The sequence below is a fragment of the Danio rerio genome, chromosome 25, assembly GCF_052040795.2.
Source record: "Danio rerio strain M-AB ecotype USA chromosome 25, GRCz13ab, whole genome shotgun sequence".
Taxonomy (NCBI): domain Eukaryota; kingdom Metazoa; phylum Chordata; class Actinopteri; order Cypriniformes; family Danionidae; genus Danio; species Danio rerio.
In genome coordinates, this window is record NC_141045.1 from 40,170,001 (window position 1) to 40,192,500 (window position 22,500).

The following is a 22,500-nucleotide window of genomic DNA, read 5'->3' on the forward strand; positions in this document are numbered from 1 at the left end:
CAACACTGAGCCACCGTGCCGAGCCCCCCACCCCCCACCCTAAATAGGATTACTGCAAAAGAAAAGTGTAGATTGCACCTGAAACATTGTTTCCCAGATTATCCCCACGTAAATCTACACTAAGCAGACGGTATGAAACACATAATGCTTAAAGAGAGTCTGAGCCTGGTGATGTGTACATGCACAGATCCAGACGGTGGTGAAGAAGGTGGAGGTTCAGCCGGATCTGGACGACACCAACAGCACCATGTCGGAGTATCTGTCCAACGCCACCAAACCTCCACCCATCTTCAAAGACAAGAAATCCCTGCAGTTCAAGAGCGGCATGAATGTGCTGGGTACGAGAACACACACACACACACACACATAATTATTTTGAGATAACTTTGTATTATTCCTGATCTGCATCTCTCCGTCTGCTCCAGGTCTGATCGGATTCTTCATCGCCTTTGGTATTTGTATGGGAAAGATGGGGGAGAAGGCGAGACTGATGATCGACTTCTTCAACATCCTCAATGAGATCGTCATGAAGCTGGTCATCATGATCATGTGGTCAGTCCTGCAGTGCTGGAGTCGGGCTTTGCATTGGCAGTAGCTGTGTTTCCATACAAACATGAGAGTTAGATTCATTAGGAAAACTGTGATCTGCTTCTGAAGGTGACCTATTCTGCCCCAGTTACAGGATATAAATGATGTTGGTGTGTGTGTTTAAAGCTCTTATAAACAGAGTTGTTCATAATCGGTTCTGTTCATTGCAGATTTCCTACATTGCTGCAGATGTTGGTGTTTCCGTCAAGCGTTTGTTTTAGTGCAGTAATCCAGCATGTGCATTAGGATCTGTGTGTGTGGAAGCTCGGCTAGTGTGGTGAGTGTTCAGACTCAGACTTGTCTTGCAGGTATTCTCCATTCGGCATCGCCTGCCTGATCTGTGGGAAGATCATCTCCATCAAGGATCTGGAGGTGGTGGCGCGGCAGCTGGGCATGTACATGATCACGGTCATCGTGGGTCTGATCATCCACGGAGCCATATTCCTGCCCTGCATCTACTTCGCCATCGTCAGGAAAAACCCCTTCTCCTTCTTCATGGGCATCTTCCAGGCCTGGATCACCGCTCTGGGAACCGCTTCTAGGTCTGTGAGCACAGCACATCAGTTATAGTCCACACTGGAGGAATATCCCTCCGCCTCTCTGATGTCTTTATTCTTGTATTTCTGCTCTGCATTATGGGATCTTGATTTTTCTTTAACCCTTTAAGTGCTGGAACTCTGCCCGTGACGTTCCGCTGTCTGGAGGAGAACCTGGGCATTGATAAGAGAGTCACGCGCTTCGTTCTTCCAGTCGGAGCCACCATCAACATGGACGGAACGGCGCTCTATGAGGCGGTCGCCGCCATTTTCATCGCACAGATGAACGGGATCGATCTAGACCCTGGACAGATCGTCACCGTCAGGTAAGACTTGATACAAAACACAGTTAATGTTGACATCTCATCTTGACAAGATGTCTTCAGTGTGTGTGTGTGTGTGTGTGTGTGTGTGTGTGTGTGTGTGTGTGTGTGTGTGTGTGTGTGTGTGTGTGTGACTTTACCATGCTGTAGATACACAAAATTTGGATAAAAGCAAAACTATTTTTTTCAGTGTCTCTTAAAATGCAAATGAGGTGGGTGGAGCCTTTACAGCTTATGCCTTAGTTACTCCACTGTGCCCTGCCCCTGTTTCAAAAGTAGGCAGAGCCATCACAACTTATGGCCTATTCCAACCACTGTACTCCTCCCCCTTTCCTGAGGTGGGTGGAGCTTTGTCACAGTTATTCCACTGTACTCCACCCCTTTTCGTGAAGAGGGTGGAGCTTTGCCTCAGTTAATCCGCTGTACTCCACCCCCTTTCCAGAGGTCGGTGGAGCTTTGCCTCAGTTATTCCACTGTACTCCACCCCTTTTCCAGAGGTGGGTGGAGCTTTGCCTCAGTTATTCCACTGTACTCCACCCCTTTTCCAGAGGTGGGTGGAGCTTTGCCTCAGTTATTCCACATTACTCCACCCCTTTTCCAGAGGTGGGTGGAGCTTTGCCTCATTTATTCCACTGTACTCCACCCCTTTTCCAGAGGTGGGTGGAGCTTTGCCTCAGTTATTCCACTGTACTCCACCCCTTTTCCAGAGGTGGGTGGAGCTTTGCCTCAGTTAATCTGCTGTACCTTACCCCCTTTTCAGAGGTGGGTGGTGCTTTGCCCTAGATAATCCACTATACTCCACCCCCTTTCCTGAGGTGGGTGGAGCTTTGCCTCAGTTATTCCACTGTACTCCACCCCTTTTCCAGAGGTGGGTGGAGCTTTGCCTCAGTTAATCTGCTGTACCTTACCCCCTTTTCAGAGGTGGGTGGAGCTTTGCCTCAGTTATTCCACTGTACTCCACCCCCTTTCCTGAGGTGGGTGGAGCTTTGCCTCAGTTATTCCACTCTACTCCACCCCTTTTCCAGAGGTGGGTGGAGCTTTGCCTCAGTTAATCCACTGTACTCCACCCCTTTTCCAGAGGTGGGTGGAGCTTTGCCTCAGTTAATCCGCTGTACTCCACCCCCTTTCCAGAGGTGGGTGGAGCTTTGCCTCAGGTACTCACCTGTACTTCAGCACCTTTTTAGAGGTGGGTGGTGCTTTGCCTAGTTTAATCTCCTGTGCTCCGCCCCTTTCTAGATGTGGGTGGAGTTTTTACAGCTTGTGCCTCAATTTCTCTGCTGTGCTCCGCCCATTTCCAGAGGTGGTTGGAGTTTGTACAGTTTATGTCTCAGTTACTCGACTGTGCCACGCCCTTTTCTCATGTGGGTGGAGCCTTAACAGCTTCTTCCTCAGTTACTCAACTCCACTCCGCCCCCTTTTGACACCACCCATATGATGCCAGCTGATTGGCTAATGCTATTAACACTGAAGCACTGTGTGCTGATGCTTTACGTACTGTGTACTGTGTACTGATACTGTGATGGAAGCATCCTCCTGAGAGAGACAGGCGGTGTGTGAATCTCCTGTTGATCGACAGGCACAAGCTGCACTTAAATAATCACGATGAACTGTCCACATTTAGATATTTCTGCAAGTGAAAATGTTTGCCAAAGATGCCTTTATTTTAGGAGAAGCAGCGACTGACGCTCCCCGGTCCTGCTAATCAGTTGGAGTTTTGCCTGTGGAAGATCAGCAGATGGTCTCAGTGTTTCTCTCGCTCTCCCTGAAGTGTGTGCAGAGCGTATCTGACGATAAACATCCCACTGTCAGACGCTACAGAGACACCAGACGCTGCTCAGGTCTGCCTCTGACAGGGCTGATCACTTCAGCATCCGCTGGGCTCTGCTGCCTCACTCTGCTTTGAGCCCCATTCATGGGCTGAGCGTCACTCATCGATGCTAGTTTTGGAAGTTTATCTAGTTTGAGTTGTCGTGTTCGTGTAATCTACAACCTTTAAAAACACAGACAGCCAATCAGAATCCAGTGAGAATTAAAGCACAGTTCAACTGACGCCACTGTGGAGGAGCACGCTGATGATGTTCAGCACTCGCTTTTGGTTAGCTTGGTGACAGGACACCTGCTGGTGACACCAGATGATGCGCAATTAAAAGCAGAATCTAAATCATGTGTGGTGTGAACAGGCTCTGAAGTGTTTGTATTCTCATCCTTCTTCTAGTCTTACAGCAACACTCGCCAGTGTGGGAGCCGCTAGTATTCCCAGTGCTGGACTGGTCACCATGCTGCTCATCCTGACGGCGGTGGGTCTGCCCACTCAGGACATCAGTCTGCTGGTGGCGGTGGACTGGCTGCTGTGAGTATTCTCCATCTGCAGATCATCTAGCATGATTAACTCATACTCCGTCCCCTAGCCATACACTAGCTGACAGAAGCCACAGTTGAGTTGAGTTGAGTTGAGTGTAATGCTAATATAAATAAAGTGTATTATTGTGATAGCATGTGCTGATGTCTCCTCAGGGACCGCTTCCGTACCTCAGTGAATGTGGTGGGAGACTCGTACGGCGCAGGTATCGTCTATCACCTGTCCAAGGCAGAGCTGGACGCTCTGGACGCCCAGCACGGGAAGACTGACGACATCGAGATGATGACCAAGACCCAGTCCTACTATGATGACCTCAAAAACCATCATGAAAACAACTCCAACCAGTGCGTCTTTGCTGCTCAAAATACAGGCTTAGTAGATGATTGCAAGGTACAAGCCACGCTTACGGACGTAGAGACATCCATATAACACACCTCTGCATGCGCTGCACCGCTCTTCTGCATGACTGCATATCTGTACATCACATGTATGCTGGATGTGTGTGTGTGTGTGTGTGTGTGTATTAACATATGCTTGCTTCTTTTCTTGGAGCTTATTTTAATAATATTACAGCATATTGCATGTTGCTAACAAAGTTTTTTTTATACCATGAACTATACATACTAACATACTGTAGTGTTTATTAACCACCCTATGATTATTATTAGCATATAAAACTCTTGAACACCCCAGCACACACTAGTGTTATCCACGGTGAATCAATACACTGTATTAAATACTGTAGTATACTTTAGTTTTACTACAGTAAACATACACTACAGTTGTAGAGAACTACAGTATTGGGTCATTTGATTGTATTAGTTTATTTGTCATGTTACCATAGTAACTGTAGAATCGCCACAATAGATCACTAACCACAATTGTTGCGTTACCATAGCAACTGTGGAATCGCCACAATAGATCAGTTACTATAGTTGTTGTGTTACCATAGCAACTGTAGAATCACCACAATAGATCAGTTACCACAGTTGTTTTGTTACAATAGCAACTATAGAATCACCACAATAGATCAGTTGCCACAGTTGTTGTGTTACCATAGCAACTGTAAAATCGCCACAATATATCAGTTACTACAGTGGTTGTGTTACCATAGCAACTGCAGAATCATCACAATATATCAGTTACTACAGCTGTTGTTACCATAGCAACTGTAGAATCGCCACAATATATTAGTTACTACAGTTTTTGTGTTACCATAGCAACTGTAGAATCGCCACAATATATCAGTTACTACAGTTGTTGGGTTACCATAGAAACTGTAGAATCGCCACAATATATCAGTTACTACAGTTGTTGGGTTACCATAGCAACTGTAGAATCGCCACAATATATCAGTTGCCACAGTTGTTGTGTTACCATAGTAACTGTAAAATCGCCACAATATATCAGTTACTACAGTGGTTGTGTTACCATAGCAACTGCAGAATCATCACAATATATCAGTTACTACAGTTGTTGTGTTACCATAGCAACTGTAGAATCTCCACAATATATCAGTTACTACAGTTTTTGTGTTACCATAGCAACTGTAGAATCGCCACAATAAATCAGTTACTACAGTTGTGTTACCATAGCAACTGTAGAATTGCCACAATATATCAGTTTCTACAGTTGTTGTGTTACCATAGCAACTGTTGAATCGCCACAATATATCAATTACTATAGTTGTTGTGTTACCATAGCAACTGTAGAATCTCCACGTTGGATAAATCAATGTACTTTACTATAGTGCAGATCAAAAACACTCCAGTATGATCTGTAAGTTCCTCTGGTATTTTTATGCGTGGGCTTATCAGTCGACATCAGTTTTGCTCATGTTGTGAGATGGTTAGCTTATGTTCTGGGTTCTCTCGTCATCTCTGCTCCTGCTGCTGTTGTCTTGTGTTTGCGCACTCTGAATGTGAATCTGAACTTAACCCAAACTAACCCAGGTTATCTAAAACTGCAATCCACCGTAGAGGCCCCGCCACATAACCACTCACACATGCTTGTAAGATGGTTGTACCTTGTGTTTGTATTCATTTATGCAAGTTTTTTATCATATCACAGTGTGTGTATTTGTCGTTGAGTGTTCGATTGTCTGCTTTTATCACAGTTATATGGAACAGCTTTAGTTTTGGAGCACAGATTTCTAAGCAGTAGCACTGACTGCCATGTTATATTGCAGAAATGAAGGAGTGGATTAGGAGGAACTTTCAGGATGATTTATACTAGCAAAGAGAACTAAATACTTGAACAACCAATCAGAATCTGGGCTCCATTTGGAGACTAGTATCAGTGATGACTCTTCTAGTGTTCACAAGGACACGTCTTATTAATCTAGAACTAGAGGCTGCAGATTTAGCAGAAAGTGAACATCAGCTAGTCCCAGAAATCTTTGCTCCAGACATGTGTGTGTGTTTTCTGGCCCGTGTGCTCAGATGTGTGTGATGTTTCAGGTAACCTTGGCGGCCACCAACGGCTCGACTGCGGAGATCACAGTCGTTGAGGAAGAACCCTGGAAAAACGATTAAACCCCCCCGACCCGACCCAACCCAAAAGCAGAGACAACCAACCTACATCCATGCACATAGGGCACAAACAGCTTTCCTAGATGACTCCTGTTCGTTTCTAACCTCTTTAACTAAATCTAAACACGCGTAACACGAGAATGTGAGGCCAAAAGCTGACACGCTTGTGTAAAGTATTCTCCACGCCAGTACACTTCAACACCTTCATGTTTGAGGAGTGTTTTCCAGACACACACTGCCTGTAGCAGCTCACCGTATCAACCTCCTCGCTCACCGTAGACCCTCTCTATCCAATCACAGCGTTTCTCATCAGCCTCATAGGGTGTTGCTAGGACACAGACGACCGTACGGCACACGTGTGTGTGCGTCTCAAGAGCACAGGCCAGTATATTTACAGTTCAGGTTTAACCAGAGCCCTTCAGATGTACTGAAATATGCAATGCAAGCCTTACCTTTCATTCCTAATAAAGCACAAGTCATAAATATATATATATTTATATTGCACAACCAAACCACGAGCTCCAGAAGTGCATCTATCAAACTGACGCGGCTCATTTATATACGCTAAACCAGGTTTGGCTTCATTAACCGATTTACACAGCCATCTCTAAACTAGCCCACATCTGCCCAGAACATTCCCCAAGGCTGATGAGATGTAGAAGTAACTCAGGCTCCTCCATAACCCCGGTGTATCCGTCAGGGACATGAGCACTCCTGCTGCAGAGTGAAGCGCATGCTGGAGAGGATCGATGTTTACCTGTTTTTATAATCCAGTGTTTTTAAATACCTGATGCCTTCGTGTCTTTTACTGCTGACGCTGTTTTTTATTTCATTTATCGCACTTTTGCATCCCTTTTAAAAGAGTTTACCTCAGAAAAACACACTCGCCAAGGCTCGAATCTCTGGCGGTATCACGATGAATCATCTTAAAGAGGATTTTATATGTGCGCTGATCCAAAACGCTACCTCTGGATGTCCGTCCTCTTTCATCTCCTCCAGACGACTGTTTCTGAGCCCCGTCATGCTGCAAATCATCACTGTCCGATCGACCAATCACACGCGTTCACATACCTCGCCAAGCCAATCAGAGATTCACATTCGAAATCACAGCTAATCCCAGAAATGGATTCTAGATCCCTAATGTGTCTAATCGGTTCGCTAACTAAACAGTGTTGTAATCTTGAAAACAAGCGCCATATGAACACCGTAATGTGAATTTAGGCTGACGTGTGCAGCGTCGGCCCCTGAGCCTCCGTCGTGTTTGATCTCACTGTTAGCTGCATGGACATTAGTGTTTCGCACCAGTTTTTAAAGTAAAGCATGCGTTTTGAAGTGCCTCCCTGCACTTTGTGTATATACTGAAGGCAGCGGCGCTGCTAGTGCTGGAAACCGGGGGCTCAGACGCCCCCCCGAGGGCCCCAATAAATCTACCATCCCGCATTTTCCAGCGAGAGATTCTGACTGGGTGAAATGTACTGTACGGAGCCCAGAACTCCTAGCGGCGCCTCTGATCGTGGGTAACATCAGTATGATATGTTCAGTCGTAGACTCGTGGAGATAGTGTTTAATTGATGTGAGCGTTTTAATGAAAGTGTTTTTGTAATCCTGTAGCGCTGTATTCCCTCATCGTGCTGCATTAAATACTCTAGTCAGACGTCTAGAAGCGTAGTTTAACTCTCATTTCAGCAGTCTCATATCCTGATCTGGAATGTTTTTATTCTTCCCTACAGAAATCTATATATATATATATATACATATATATGTGTGCGTGCGTGTGTGTGTGTGTGTGTCCTGCATTTATATGTCAGAAATTAAAAATTTTAATCTAACATGCGACTCGAAAAAGCAAGATATTTGTATATTATATATGGCATCTCAAAATACCCACGCTATATTTTTGAGGATGTTTTCTGCTAGACCTCGTGATAGTCTTCTCTATGATTCTGTGTTATGTGTTCATCAACCGTCTGGAACATCTCTCTAAAGCACACTGTCTGACGTCTGCACTCCGTATATCTCGCACACACAGAGACAGGCACAATGTCCAGCATCATTAGGATAACCCATGTGTATTATTCTTACTTAACCGCGTTCATCTGGAAGCGTCACTAGTCGATGGTGTACATCTCTGACGGTGTAAACTCGTCTCTCTTCTGCTCCTCACCCGTTTAGTGTTGTGATTTTTTAATGCAAAGGGAGAGAAGACTATAAAGGAATGTGGTGAATAAATGATTCCTGTGTCATAGCTGTGAAATAAACGTGTGTTCATGCATATCAATTTGTGTTGTACCATTGGTGTACATACAGTTATTATAACTAATAAATGTTGATTCATAACTAACTGCAGTCTCGCTTATTGATCTAGCAGAGAGTGTGCTATTATCTGGCTCTTACTTCATCACATTAGTTTAAAACATGGAAATGTAGAATTAGAGCATCATCATGTCAAAGGCAATGGTCCTGATAGCGAGCCCTGCAGCACACCGCACTGAACTGGGCTTTATACGATATTTAGTGCTGGTCGTATTTTCAAACATATCCAAGAACAAGTTATGCGTCACCAATGTCCACACAAACAAAGATACAAACATTGGATTAAATCTGGCCATTTCACAACCTTCACACAAACACTGCAACACAATTAAACACAGCAGACAACAGACACATCATCAGGACACACGTGAGCATGTCTTTAATCGTTTAGCGGACACTATATCCACAGTGATGAGAAGCAATTAAATCATCAATAGAGCAACAATACACAAGTGTTTAACAGCGTGTCTAAAACAGTAGACAGAGCACACACACATTCTATACACACACATTTTGTACACACACACATTCTGTACACACACACATTCTGTAAGGAATCATGGATTCTGTTTAGACATTATATACACACAGACACACACACATACATTATATGTACACACACTGAAATTCTCTACACACACATTGACATTCTCCATCTCTCTATGAAGGGTTTGTTTCTACCACACACACATGGTAACCTTTGATTTGGCCCACCATCCCATCTGAGAAGAGAGGGAGAATGATGAGGATGGTTTGGGTATTGTCATTCATTTCAAACTTAACGAAATCTGTTTATTTGTTTGTTTTTATTGTTAAGCTAAAGCGAACTGAAATGAAATAGAATGTAAATGCTGTGGTTCAGTTTTAAGTGTACATGCTGTCACCAGACGGACACTGAGGACAATGCGGAGACTTTAATGAGCGAATCAAGGCCAAGGCAGAACTTCTGAACTCCACTGTGTGGTAAATGTGATTGGCTATCATTTAAAAGTTGTACTGCATTAGTTAATACGATTCATGTTTTCTATTTATTTTGAATTATTATCAAATAAATTAGGAAATCGCCCATGGCAGCTTTAATGTAAGACAGTTTGGTATATTTATCTTCGATGCTCTCAGTGATCTTAGATTTCTAGGCTCCCCTGTTCTAGAGTGTGTCTGTGTTCAGCAGCGTGACCATCTCCTGTGTGTGTGTAGCCGCTGATCCGTTCTCTGCTGCTGCGACAGTGCTGTTGATGACCAGAGTCTGCTTCTGTCCAAACAGCCTGCATACGAGTATGAGTGAAACACTCAGTTAATTATTTACATTAATTTCAAACAACAAACATTGGTTTAGTTTAGTCTAAAAGCTCTTCAAGACTCACATCATTCCCAGGAATACACATCACAGGCAGCCCAGTACAACCACTATAATGTAGTTAATACTACAGGGTGTTTCAACCATACTATTGTAGAGTTTATTATACAGCATTATTACAACACTGTTTATGAATGCTCCGCCACACTGTTGTATTAATAACAGTCAACTGATAAACTGTGATCAATACTGTAGTATACTATAGGTTATACTGCAGTAAACTGTGACGTACTGTAGTATAATATACCCTAGAGCTGTAAAAACTACAGTACTGGCTCACTTGTTTATATTACTGTAGTCATTGTGTTACCATAGCAACTGTAGAATCACCACAACAGATCATTGGGTATAGTCGTTGTTGTTACCATAGCAACTGTAGAATCACCACAACAGATGAATTACTGTAGCTGTTGTGTTGCCATGGCAACTGTAGAATCACAGCAGATAAATTGCTAGTTGTTGTGTTACCATAGCAACTGTAGAATCGCAATATAATTGCTATAGTTGTTGTGTTACCATAGCAACTGTAGAATGGCCACAGCAGATTAATTCCAGTAATTTACTGTAGTGTGGTTCAGAACACGGTTTACAATAAACTACTATAGTATTTTTCTTGTGGGAGGCTTGTGTTTGTTAATTTTAAGACATGTTAAACAGGCATACCTTTTCCTGTATACTACGATACAACAGATGAGTGAGATGAGAAGAACTGCCAGTATTGTCAGTAATATGACCAGCCAGTCTGTTAAAGAAGAAGAAGCACCTGCCATTCAGAGCAGGCGGACAGAAATCACATCGTTTCTTTGTACAATAATCATGTTAATAATGGCTTTAAAAATACAACATTAGCCTTTATATGCAAATCTATCATGGTACATTACAATCTAACACTAATTAAACTGACCAAACTTTTAGATTTCCTAGAAAATATTAGAGAAAACAAACGCGTATTCATAATGATGCGCTCTTACGTTGTTTAATGTGGCGCATGCGCACGGCGGCGTCTGTATAGCTCAGTTCGGGTCTAACAGAAACACAACACGCACGAAGAACAGAAGGTTCCAGCACCAACTAATGTCAAGACTTTCTGCTGTTGACGGATGAAGAAAGTGAAATGTAAGTGACACGCTGATGAACAGCACATCTGAAGCACATTAATCCGCGCGAGTCTGCCGCTTGTAAAACAGACCTGAGGTACTTCACAGCCTTAAATATAATCCTCAGGACAAACTGTTGATGAATTATCCCCACAGCAGCTTGCACCATGCTCTACATTAATTATATTCCAAGTTTAATTCAGAAAAAACTGTTAAAGCATTACTATATTCATGTCGAAACTGCTTATACTGCATAAATGCCATTTAAAAAGTCCATGAGAGAGTTTACATGCAGCCCTGGAGGATCAGACTGAGCTCAAACTCAGTTAATGACACATGAAGCTGATCAGAAACACTTGTACATCACACACTCACTACGTTTGAAATGTTTAATGGTGTATCGCTGATGTGGGCCAGTAGGGGGCGCTGTGTGTTTGTGTAGAAACACTGATCAGTAACGGAGAGCTGCAGGCCCGCAGCACACACGTTTTAGACACACACAATCTAGGACACACGATTTAGGCAAACATATATGGTCGCCACCTATTGAATTTCACAAGTATGGTTTCCCATTTCAGTCATTATTATTATTATTGTATCGTTACGATGATTTTAACACCTCTGCAGTTTCTGAACTCAAATTATGTAAATAAAAATAATTGGTTAAAGACACTTATGACCTTATTCATGTGTCCACATACACAAAGAAATCATAGACCGTCTAATTGTTGGATTAAGTGTAACAAATTAATTCAAGATCTTAATATTATCATACTTGGTGAAAATCACTTTGTTGTAAAATATAAAAAGCAAACTATAAAACTATAAAATGTCACTTTATATATATATATATATATATATATATATATATATATATATATATATATATATATATATATACTGATTATCTGATTATAATAAGTTTATATATAAACAACTATCTATTACCAAACTGTCACAGCTGTTAGTTATATATATATATATATATATATATATATATATATATATATATATATATATATATATATATATTTACTTATTATTTTTTATTATTAATAGTTAATTTGTTCCTATTTTATTATTTGCTTTATTTGCTTACTATAAATTACTACAGTATTAAATGTGGGAAATCATTAATTAAAAGACTATTAGAAAGTTATGCAAATAAATAAACACTATTAAATCGCTTGAGTAAAATATTAATATAGTGTTATACATTTCTTACTTGTAAAAATATTTTTATTACATATAATATATTATTGCCTATATTAACTTGCTTTTATTTCCTTCATCAAAAATTAATGCATTATATAAACTAAACCTGCCCAAATTAGATCGTTCAGCAAGGCCAGCAAACGAGTATCTGCTATATCATTGTCAGATAATGACTGATCATCTATAATGACTGATTAAAAACTGTTCAGTCTATTATATTGAATGGCGATCGGAAACACTGCTCCCCATTCGGCCGTTTTGATCGCAATATTTGTGAAATAAAGTAAAGTAAACACTGTTGTTTATTGTGTACAATATTTATTAACCACATATATCAAAATATATCGATGACGATGTTCAAAAAGACGTTAATAACATTAACATCCGTCATAACCATAAATGGTTTGCCTAGATTGTGTGTCCTAGATTGTGTGTGCCTAAAACACGTGTGGTTCTGCGGGCCTGCAGCTGGATATCATTGCAGTAACTCACTCATTGCTAAACACACACACACACACACATACACACACACTCGAGCTGAACTAGCGGATTAGAATAAAAATAAAACCATCGTGAGAATAAAGTCATTATTAGAGGTTAAACTTGATAAATTACAAGAACAATTATAAAATAAAAATGTAGAGGGTAAAACTTTGCTCTAAAATGTTGACAAACTCATTCAATATCATGAATAAAGTTGTGTTTTATGGAAAACTTCTTTTTAACTAAATGAAATGTTGAAAATAAACATTCAATTTTAAGATTAAAGTCAGGTTTAGAGACCAAAATGTCGATATATTTACAGAAAAAGTCATTATGTTATCATTGGCTGGCCGTAATCCTCACGCATTTGCTCTCCGCAACAGACTCTCTGAGACCTTTCATTTGTTTTCAAGCTCCAAATTTAAAAAAAAGTTTCTGTTTTTAGCTGTCGAGTTATTTATTTTATTTATCACTATTTTAGGAGTTTTCCCTGTTTATTATAATAGCACAGTGGAGATTACAGACAGGAAAGCGTCGGGAAAACAGAGAGGGAAAGGAGCATCTTGAGAACACGACTAGCTCTAAACTAGTTCTTGGACCCGACAGTTGTCAGGTTATTAAAACCAAACAGCAGTCACACAGAAAAACCACAGTAATCCTATTTTAAAGAGTGTTTCCAACCTGCTGATGTGGAGGAAGCTGCTTCTGTAGGGCTGTGTGGAGTGATGCGCTCTGGAGAAACTGAAACACATTCACACGTCACATATATTACACACATGAATATGCATATGTAATATTCTACAGAACAAACCACTGCTATACACCTACCCTAATTACCCTAGTGAAGCATTTACATGGCACTAAAGCTGAACACTAGTGTCTTGCAGAATATCTAGTCTAATATTAAGTGCTGTCATCATGGAGAAGAGGAAACACATCAGCTATTAGACATGAGTTATTAACACTATCATGAGCAGAAGCATCAGCTGTGAGTTTGCAGATATAACAGGACTGCTGGTGGATTATTAATGAGCTCGTCTGCTCCACCTTCAGCTGATATCAGAGAGCCGTCACCTGTGTTCTGCCTGCGGCCCGGGCCGGTGGTGTCCTGATGCGCTGCAGACGTGCTGATCTGCAGTTCTGTGGAGGTCTGAGGGGTCGAGCGTGTCCCGTTGGGCTCCTCGTGGCTGTGTGGGGAACTGGTGTGTGTCGTGTTTCCCTCAGTTGTGTTTCTCTCTGCGTCTGCTGCTGCTGCTGCTGCTGACGTGTTCAGAGCAGATTCTGGAAGAACACAGTTGTGATTGGCACAGTGACTGATCACACAGGGAGTCAGCAGAGTACATGCAGAACTACAGGGCTTTCATTTTCACTAATTGTTTGGGTTGCAGCTGGAAGGGCATCCCCTGCGTAAAACATGTGCTGGATAAGTTGGCGGTTCATTCCACTGTGGTGACTCCTGATTAATAAGGGACTGAGCTGAATGAAGTTGAAGAATGATTAGCTCCGCTGTATATTGTGCGTGTATATGCATGTGTGAATATATTTATAAAGGAGCTGTTGACATGAAACTGACACATTTTGATGAAACCCAAACAGTCCAAACATAGAAATAAAATCTGAATTAAATAATTAATAACAATGGAAGCACTGCTGAAATGTACTGAACACTCTATAGACGGCTGCTTTGCTTTGCTTTGCTTAGTTTTTCCCCAGACCTCAGGCCAGATCTGTGGTCTGGTCTACTCTTCAGCTCTTCCTCTCTCCTGGATTGAGCTCAGCTGATCGGCTGTTCACTCTGCAGGTTTTCTGAACGCAGCTGATGGTTTTCTTGTGTGTGTTTGGATCACCGTGATGCTGGCTGTCCACCCTGATCTTCATCTGCAGATGTAGGTGTTGCTGAAGCAGAGAACTCTGACGAGCTGCTGTCTGGACTTTCCATGTGCTTCTACACCTTCATTTCTTCATCAGTTCAATAGCTTATCCCTGCATCATTTCAGTTGCTTCATTTCTAATCTAACTAGTTCTGTTGTATGTGTGTTTCTGGCTTACTTTGGTTATTACTGACGTCTGGTCAACATTTCAGTCAACGTCATCTTTAGACACATGATTTCTGAGAAACTACTGACGTCTTCAAGACTCATTTTACCCGCTCCAAAACTGAAAGTCGTTCACCCTTTTCACTTTTCCCAGACCTGCTGGAGTTTCTGTCTTCTGTTGAGCTCATGCCACCAAACCGAGCCCTCTTCTGTAGCATCGCTCTGGAAATCTGTCCGGCGGTGTTCAAGATGCCAAAATGATGCGAATGTTGAAAACAGTGTTTGCTCCTCCACACTCTCATCATTCTGTCAGCTTATTAAAAGCAAACAGCAGTCACAAACACAGGATGATTTTACTTTTAAAGAGGGATTTCCAACCTGCTGATGTGGAGGAATCTGCGCCTGTAGAGCCGCCTGGAGTGAAGCGGGCTGGAGAAACTAAAACACACACACACACACACACACACACACACACACATGCATACAGAGACATATAAATACACACACGCACACAGTGCTCATCTTCCCCTTTTAAAAATGCACTTATTTCAGTGCATTTAAACAGTTTATTGAACAGTAATATTCATTAAAATAAGAGTCACCGCTCACTGAACAGCTTGAGGATTAGAAAGATTAAACATTTAAACTCAAACCAGTTATTGCAACCACAAAATCATGAACTGTTTCTCTTGCAATTTCCTGTTTATTAACATTTTACTGTTAATAATAATACATTACTAAACACTTTCCCTCGTCATATCAGTGTAGGTGTGTAATGTGTTGACTGATCTTCAGTGTTTCTGTTTCTGAGTTGAGTCTTTGGTACTAATCTAATGCATCTGCACAGATATATGACTGTAAACAAGAGATCTGTGCCGGGTCAGTCCTCATTAATGATCAACACTGTACACATGCATATAACAGGACTGATCAATATTATTGATGATCTCATTTACATTACAGGGCTCCTGTTTTACCCCTTTCAATAAATATAAAAGCAAAAAGAGTATTTCCAACCTGCTGATGTGGAGGAATCTGCGTCTGTAGAGTAATGTGGAGTGATGCGCTCTGGAGAAACTAAAACACAGTCACACGTCACACACAGTATACACATACTGTACACACACAGTGCTCAGCATAAATGAGCACATCCTCTTTTTATTAATAAAATGTATATGTTTATCCTGTTTATTAACATTTTATTTATTATCTTCCCCCAACATGTTGATTTGTGTGTATTAATATTTGGACTGAGATCATCAGTTTTGTCTTTGGTACTGACTGAACTAATGTAGCACACATATACACTCACCGGCCACTTTATTAGGTACACCTGTCCAACTGCTTATTAACACTAATGTCTAATCAGCCAATCACAGGGCAGCAGCTCACTGCATTTCTGCATGTAGACATGGTCAAGAGGATCTGCTGCAGTTAAAGCGAGCATCAGAATGGGGAAGAAAGGGGATTTAAGAGACTTTGATCGTGGCATGATTGTTGCTGCCAGACGGGCTGCTCTGGGTATTTCAGAAACTGCTGATCTACTGGGATTTTCACGCACAACCATCTCTAAGGTTTACAGAGAATGCTCCGACAAAGAGGAAATATCCAGTGAGCGGCAGTTCTGTGGGCGCAAATGCCTTGTTGATGAGGTCAGAGGTCAGAGGAGAATGGCCAGACTGATAAAAAGGCAACAGTATGTATGTGTAATGGTGTGGGGGAGATTTTCTTTGGGTCCATTAGTACCAATTGAGCATCAACGCCACAGCCTACCTGAGTATTGCTGCTGACCATGTCCATCCCTTTATGAGCACAGTGTCTCCATCTTCTGATGGCTACTTCCAGCAGGATAACGCAGCATGTCATAAAGCTCAATCATCTCAGACTGCTTTCTTGAACATGACGATGAGTTCACTGTACTCAAATGGCCTCCACAGTCACCAGAGCTCAATCCAATAGAGCAGCTTTGGGATGTGGTGGAACGGGAGATTGTCATCATGGATGTGCAGCCGACAAATCTGCAGCAACTGTGTGATGCTATCATGGAGCAAAATCTCTGAGGAATATTTCCAGTAGCTTGATGAGTCTCTGACACCGAGGATTAAGACAGATCTGAAGGCGAAAAGGGGTCCGACCCGATACTACTGAGGTGTACCTAATAAAGTGGCCAGTGAGTGTATTACTGTAAAGTATCTTAGAGAAAATAGGGGTCAGTACTCATATATGCTGAGGGTTATTAATGAAGTCATCTACAGTAAAGAGCTCCTGTTACAAAATGTCAAATAAGTCTCACAAAAAAACAAGAGTATTTCCAACCTGCTGCTGTGGAGGAGTCTGCTTCTGTAGAGTAATGTGGAGTGATGCGCTCTGGAGAAACTAAAACACATTCACACACACACACACACACACACATAAAATATACATGTTTCAGGACTAAAGAAGATATTTTGAAGAAAGTTGGAAACTTGTGTAGTATATAGCTTTTCACAATAGTTATCGTTCCACAGCAGCTTTACCAAAGGTGCACTTTCATAGAGTGAATAAATCTCATTTTCAGAAAATTGAGCAATGTAAAATTGCGGTTCTGGATCACTTATTAAGTAAGGGTGTGATATAAACATGTCTGAATTGTCATGAGGTTTACACACACTGATGAAGCACAGCTTTAAAGCAGGCAGAGCTTCTACATCAGATGTTAAAGCTGTAGTTTCTGTCGTACCTGCGGCTTCTGAAGATGAACTGCTGTCCACTTTTGCAGGGTCAATCGCCTCTGTACAGTTCTTCTTTGATTTGTCTGTTAGAAATGTAATATTTGTTAGTCAGCTGATCATGTGTGGACTGGAAATACAGCACACTGCATGAGTCAAACCTTTATCATTATAACATAAGGCGTCATATTTTTTCCCGTCTGAAGTCTTTATGATGACGTCTGTTTGGTTGCGAGCACAGTTTAGATTTGGTGTTTTACGGAGAATCACCAGCTGTGAGCTGTTTATCCAGCCATACCTGCAGAGACAGTACACATTCAGTGTGAGGTGACGTCAGGCCTGTATTAATTCCAAAATTTTAGAAATTCTTTAATTTAAATTGGATTGGATGGTATTTTGATGCATATTGTGTGTTCTCAATGAGGGCTTTTGTAAACACTTCAGAACAGAGAGTGTTTGAACTCTGTGGTTTAGTAAATGTAGGTTCATGTTGTGTTGAGGTGAATGTCTGACCTGCAGGTCTCCATTCCACTGTTGAAGGCTGTCTTCACCTGTGTCAGATTGGCTAATGTAGTGGACAAACGCTCACACAGTCTCTGTGCGTCATCAAACGTCAGGCTGTAGCGCTCTTTACCCTGCACATGGAACACTCCAGAGTAGCTGCAGCTCCGCTCACGCACACCTGAGAGAAAAGCGGAGGATTAAACACTGTCATGAACCAATCTGATCTACTAAGACCCTCATAAACCATCGGTATCTCAAATACATGTTCAAATGGAGATGAAGTAAACAGCACAGACCTACAGCAGGGTCAGCAGCTCTGAGACCAGTTACAGACACTTCACATTTACCCTTACCCTCTTACAGCGCTGAGGTTAAAGCAATGAATATACATCCACACTCTGATTTATTCAGATGTTAAAATGAGTTCTATATATTAAGCTTAGGATAGAAGGACTACAGGGTGATGGGTTATGCCACAATAGTGAAATGCTTTTAAATGTACCCAGATCTAGGCTGCAATACCTGTAGCAAAGTACAAGCATGATGTAGCTACTGTTAAGGCATAAAGATCTCCTCCATTAAAGAGACAGCTAGGAGGAAAATGTTTTTAGAATCAGGAACTTCAGTGGCTTCAAATGAGCAGCAGACAGGCCCTCCAGGTCAATTGTTAGGTGTCATGTCAGTACTCTTTAAAGCACCACATAGGAAAGACAAACTAATGATCTTACCTCAGAGAACTCCATCTAAAGGTACATGGTAGCAGAAATAGCTATCACAATACTTGAGGAGGAGAGAGTAAGTCCTGTGGAAAATTTCTGTCGAAACAATTCCAGCACTTTACCAACCAGGTCAAAAGGTTCCATCTTACAGCATATGCTTTCCTATGGTTGGAGCTCTAGAACAGTGGTTCCCAACCTGGGGTCCGCGCCCCCCTAAGGGGGGCGCCAGAGTTCACAAGGGGGGCGCGGGAGAGGATAAGTGTTGAGGTAGAAAAAGGCATAAAATGCTCCACTATTATACAGGGCTGTGCAATTAATCCAAAATCCGATTTCGATTTCAAACGATTATAAAAAAGCATTAATCAAGATAAACAATTATATGCATCATATACCGCCCCCTTTCCAGTTGTATGTGTTGCGAAAGACCGCGTGCTTATGTGTGTGTGCAACACGCACACGCAGTCAGAAGCATGCGGCCGGTCAGCATTCGCTCTCATTCGCACACTGAGACGAGCAGAGGAGCGCAGACATCTAGTCATCTTAACGTGAGCGCTTTAATGGTCAAATAGGTGTCAAAACGCGGTGTTTAGTGATTATTTATATTAACCCTCATTTGTGTAATAAACAAACGAGTTGAGGATCAAAAGACGTGAAAGAGAAACCATTAAAGAGACAGTGCAAAATATTCCTGCTGCCGCCTGTTTTTATTATCATTAATCAAACATAACGAGAAAATGTTTCTCTGCTCTTGACTGAAGGAATGCTGTAGCTAAAGTGTTTTTCTTACAGTGGAGATGCTTAAAGCACAGTTTGTTTTATATTTTTATTCTATTGTATTTATTTCTCTTTCCTTTGCAGGGTGGAAAGTAACTGTATATATACACTTGAAGTCAGAATTATTAGCCCTCCTGAATATTAGCAACCCTTTTCCTGGCCAATTTCTGTTTAATGGAAAGAAGTTTTTTATTTTATTTTATTTTTTTTACTTATTTCTGAACATAATAGTTTTGATATCTCATTTCTAATTACTGATTTCTTTTATCTTTGCTATGATGACAGCACATAATATTTTACTAGATGTTTTTCAAAATATAAGCATTCAAATTTAAATGCAATTCAAAGGCTTAATTAGAGTAATTAGGCAAGTCATTGTATAACAGTAGTTTCTTCTGCAGACAATCTAAAATATATATTGCTTAAGGGGGCTAATAATATTGATCTTAAAATAGGTTTCAAAATATTCAAACCTGCTTTTATTCTAGCTAAAATAAAACAAATAAGCCTAGAAGAAAAACAAATATTAGAGGAAATACTGTTAAATTCCTTGTTCTGTTAAACATAATTTGGGAAATATTTATAAAAAAAAATTCTCAGGAATATATGTATTTTTAAGTACCAAAAAAAAAAAAAAATCAAAACACATGCTTAAAATTCCAACATAATAGTAAAAATAATTAAAATAAATAACTCTAAATAATTTTTTACATTTTGCTCACTTGCGCAATGTGCTTGTCCAACTTCTCGTAAAGGCAAAATCAAAACAAAAATGGCAGACAAACGTCAATGTAATGATTCTTCAGAGGCGAAGAAAAAAATTAGACAGTATGACAAAGCCTATCTAAATACACATAAACACACGCATACAGTTTTATATATATATATTTATATGGTGGGGGGGCTCCAATGTTTGTATATGTTCATGGGGGGGGCCCCAGAGAAAAAGGTTGGGAACCACTGCTCTAGAAGACCTCTTATCTGCTCCCTGATTTAACTGCCCAGTTATATAAACTGATAGGACTGAGAGCAGCTTCCTTTGGGCCCAGAGAAGAGTCTAGTGTGCCAGTCTGGAGAGGACACATGACCTTCGACCAACCACTACTATACTGCCTGTATGAACCAGCACATGGTGGCCCCTGATATCTGGAAGGAAATGTCTCAAAGCTATATTTGGATAGTGGTCCCTCCACAAACTCTGTGCTGAGCGTCCTTCTATATATATCATCATGTTACAAGTTGCTCCCAACACTGGCTTTTTCTATATGTCCAAGACTCAAAAGCATTGCCGCAAGACCTTGATAATGCAAAATAGGTTGTCCTTCAGGCAAAACCCCTTGGCCCTGAGCAACCACTTGAAAGATGATAGACACTTCTGCCATTAGACCCAACAGTCTTTAAAACTGTTTGAATTAGCTTAGTTTGTAAATACTCTGCCTGCTTTCGGAGGGGTCTGCCCTCAGATGGCAGTTCTCAGATCTGAACATGCCAACATAAGACACAAAACAACTGCATTTGCACCTTAATGCCCATGCGTCCATTGCAATTCCAGACATCCCAGACATATAGGTAAGAAGGAACTTCCAGCAATCTCAGACATATGGGTAAGAAGGAACTTCCGACCATCCTAGACACACGGATTAGAAGGAATTTCCGACAATCCCAGACACATGGGTTAAAAGGAACTTCCGACAATCCCAGACAATCCCAGACACATGGGTTAGAAGGAACTTCCGACAATCCCAGACAATCCTAGACACATGGGTGAGAAGGAACTTCCGACAATTCAAGACACATGGGTGAGAAGAAAATCCTGACAATCCCAGACACATGGGTTAGAAGGAACTTCCGACAATCCCAGACAATCCCAGACACATGGGTGAGAAGGAACTTCCGACAATTCAAGACACATGGGTGAGAAGAAAATCCTGACAATCCCAGACACATGGGTGAGAAGGAACTTCCGACAATCCCAGACACATGGGTGAGAAGGAACTTCTGACAATCCCAGACAATCCCAGACACATGGGTGAGAAGGAACTTCTGACAATCCCAGACACATGGGTGAGAAGGAACTTCCGACAATTCAAGACACATGGGTGAGAAGGAACTTCTGACAATCCCAGACAATCCCAGACACATGGGTTAGAAGGAACTTCTGAAAATCCCAGACACATGGGTTAGAAGGAACTTCCGACAGTCCCAGACAATCCCAGACACATGGGTGAGAAGGAACTTCCGACAATCCCAGACACATGGGTGAGAAGGAACTTCCGACAATCCCAGACACATGGGTGAGAAGGAACTTCCGACAATTCAAGACACATGGGTGAGAAGGAACTTCCGACAATCCCAGACACATGGGTGAGAAGGAACTTCTGACAATCCCAGACAATCCCAGACACATGGGTTAGAAGGAACTTCTGAAAATCCCAGACACATGGGTTAGAAGGAACTTCCGACAGTCCCAGACAATCCCAGACACATGGGTGAGAAGGAACTTCCGACAATCCCAGACACATGGGTGAGAAGGAACTTCCGACAATCCCAGACACATGGGTGAGAAGGAACTTCCAGCAATCCCAGACATATGAGTAAGAAGGAACTTTCAGATGAGCATGTCAATGGAGTCATCAAAAAGACCAGGAGGTCTGATTAGAGCCTCTAACTGAAGTTGAAAGCTGGAGAAACAGATCTGTGGCCAGCACAGCACTACATACGATTCTTGACTTCCCTCTCATCAAGGTCCACCAGTAGTTCCATGTGGCATGCCTGCAATTTCTCCATAGTATGGTGGCAACCAGCAGCCTTAGTGCCATATATGACTTACCCCCCAGACTAATAGATGAGTTACTAGACCAGGAGGGTCATGTTGGGCTAATCAGCCTACATCCCTCAATCAGAGCCCATACTCAGCCTTGGTGATAGCGGGACCTGATTAAATCATCTGTGATGTT

General features: G+C 41.6%; 3 protein-coding genes across 11 annotated transcripts in view; 2 read left to right on the forward strand and 1 right to left on the reverse strand.

Moving 5' to 3' along the window:
• Nucleotides 1-8,678, forward strand: part of slc1a2b (solute carrier family 1 member 2b) — a 41,013-nt gene extending 32,335 nt beyond the window's left edge. The window contains 7 exon segments of one of the 2 annotated variants that reach the window (NM_199979.3): nt 188-338; nt 426-552; nt 897-1,130; nt 1,256-1,450; nt 3,663-3,797; nt 3,962-4,196; nt 6,266-8,678. In NM_199979.3, the coding sequence (NP_956273.2) occupies nt 188-338; nt 426-552; nt 897-1,130; nt 1,256-1,450; nt 3,663-3,797; nt 3,962-4,196; nt 6,266-6,340 (1,152 nt within the window). In that variant the 3' untranslated portion in view covers nt 6,341-8,678. 2 annotated transcript variants of the gene reach the window in all.
• A 323-nt stretch (nt 8,679-9,001) lies between these two features.
• cd44b (CD44 molecule (IN blood group) b) overlaps nt 9,002-22,500 on the reverse strand; it is a 14,919-nt gene continuing 1,420 nt past the window's right edge. Inside the window, exons 1-12 of one of the 6 annotated variants that reach the window (XM_087312653.1) lie at nt 21,655-22,500; nt 20,681-21,586; nt 18,060-18,945; nt 17,708-17,844; nt 17,558-17,632; nt 17,155-17,214; nt 15,856-15,915; nt 15,217-15,276; nt 13,877-14,083; nt 13,484-13,543; nt 10,671-10,770; nt 9,002-9,915 (exon numbers count right to left, since the gene is read on the reverse strand). The exon at nt 21,655-22,500 is cut by the window's right edge and continues 317 nt beyond it. In XM_087312653.1, the coding sequence (XP_087168779.1) occupies nt 9,798-9,915; nt 10,671-10,770; nt 13,484-13,543; nt 13,877-14,083; nt 15,217-15,276; nt 15,856-15,915; nt 17,155-17,214; nt 17,558-17,632; nt 17,708-17,844; nt 18,060-18,073 (891 nt within the window). In that variant the 5' untranslated portion in view covers nt 18,074-18,945; nt 20,681-21,586; nt 21,655-22,500 and the 3' untranslated portion in view covers nt 9,002-9,797. Of the gene's footprint in view, nt 9,916-10,670; nt 10,771-13,483; nt 13,544-13,630; nt 14,084-15,216; nt 15,277-15,855; nt 15,916-17,154; nt 17,215-17,557; nt 17,633-17,707; nt 17,845-18,059; nt 18,946-20,680; nt 21,587-21,654 lie in introns of all 6 variants that reach the window. The other 5 variants (XR_015526801.1, XM_087312650.1, XM_087312652.1 and 2 more) reach the window with 5 other exon arrangements.
• The window catches only part of chmp1a (charged multivesicular body protein 1A), a 32,031-nt gene continuing 20,544 nt past the window's right edge, over nt 11,014-22,500 (forward strand). For all 3 annotated transcript variants that reach the window (NM_001444181.1, NM_001444182.1, NM_001444183.1), the window contains 1 exon segment: nt 11,014-11,123. The gene's annotated coding sequence lies outside the window, so the exon portion shown is untranslated.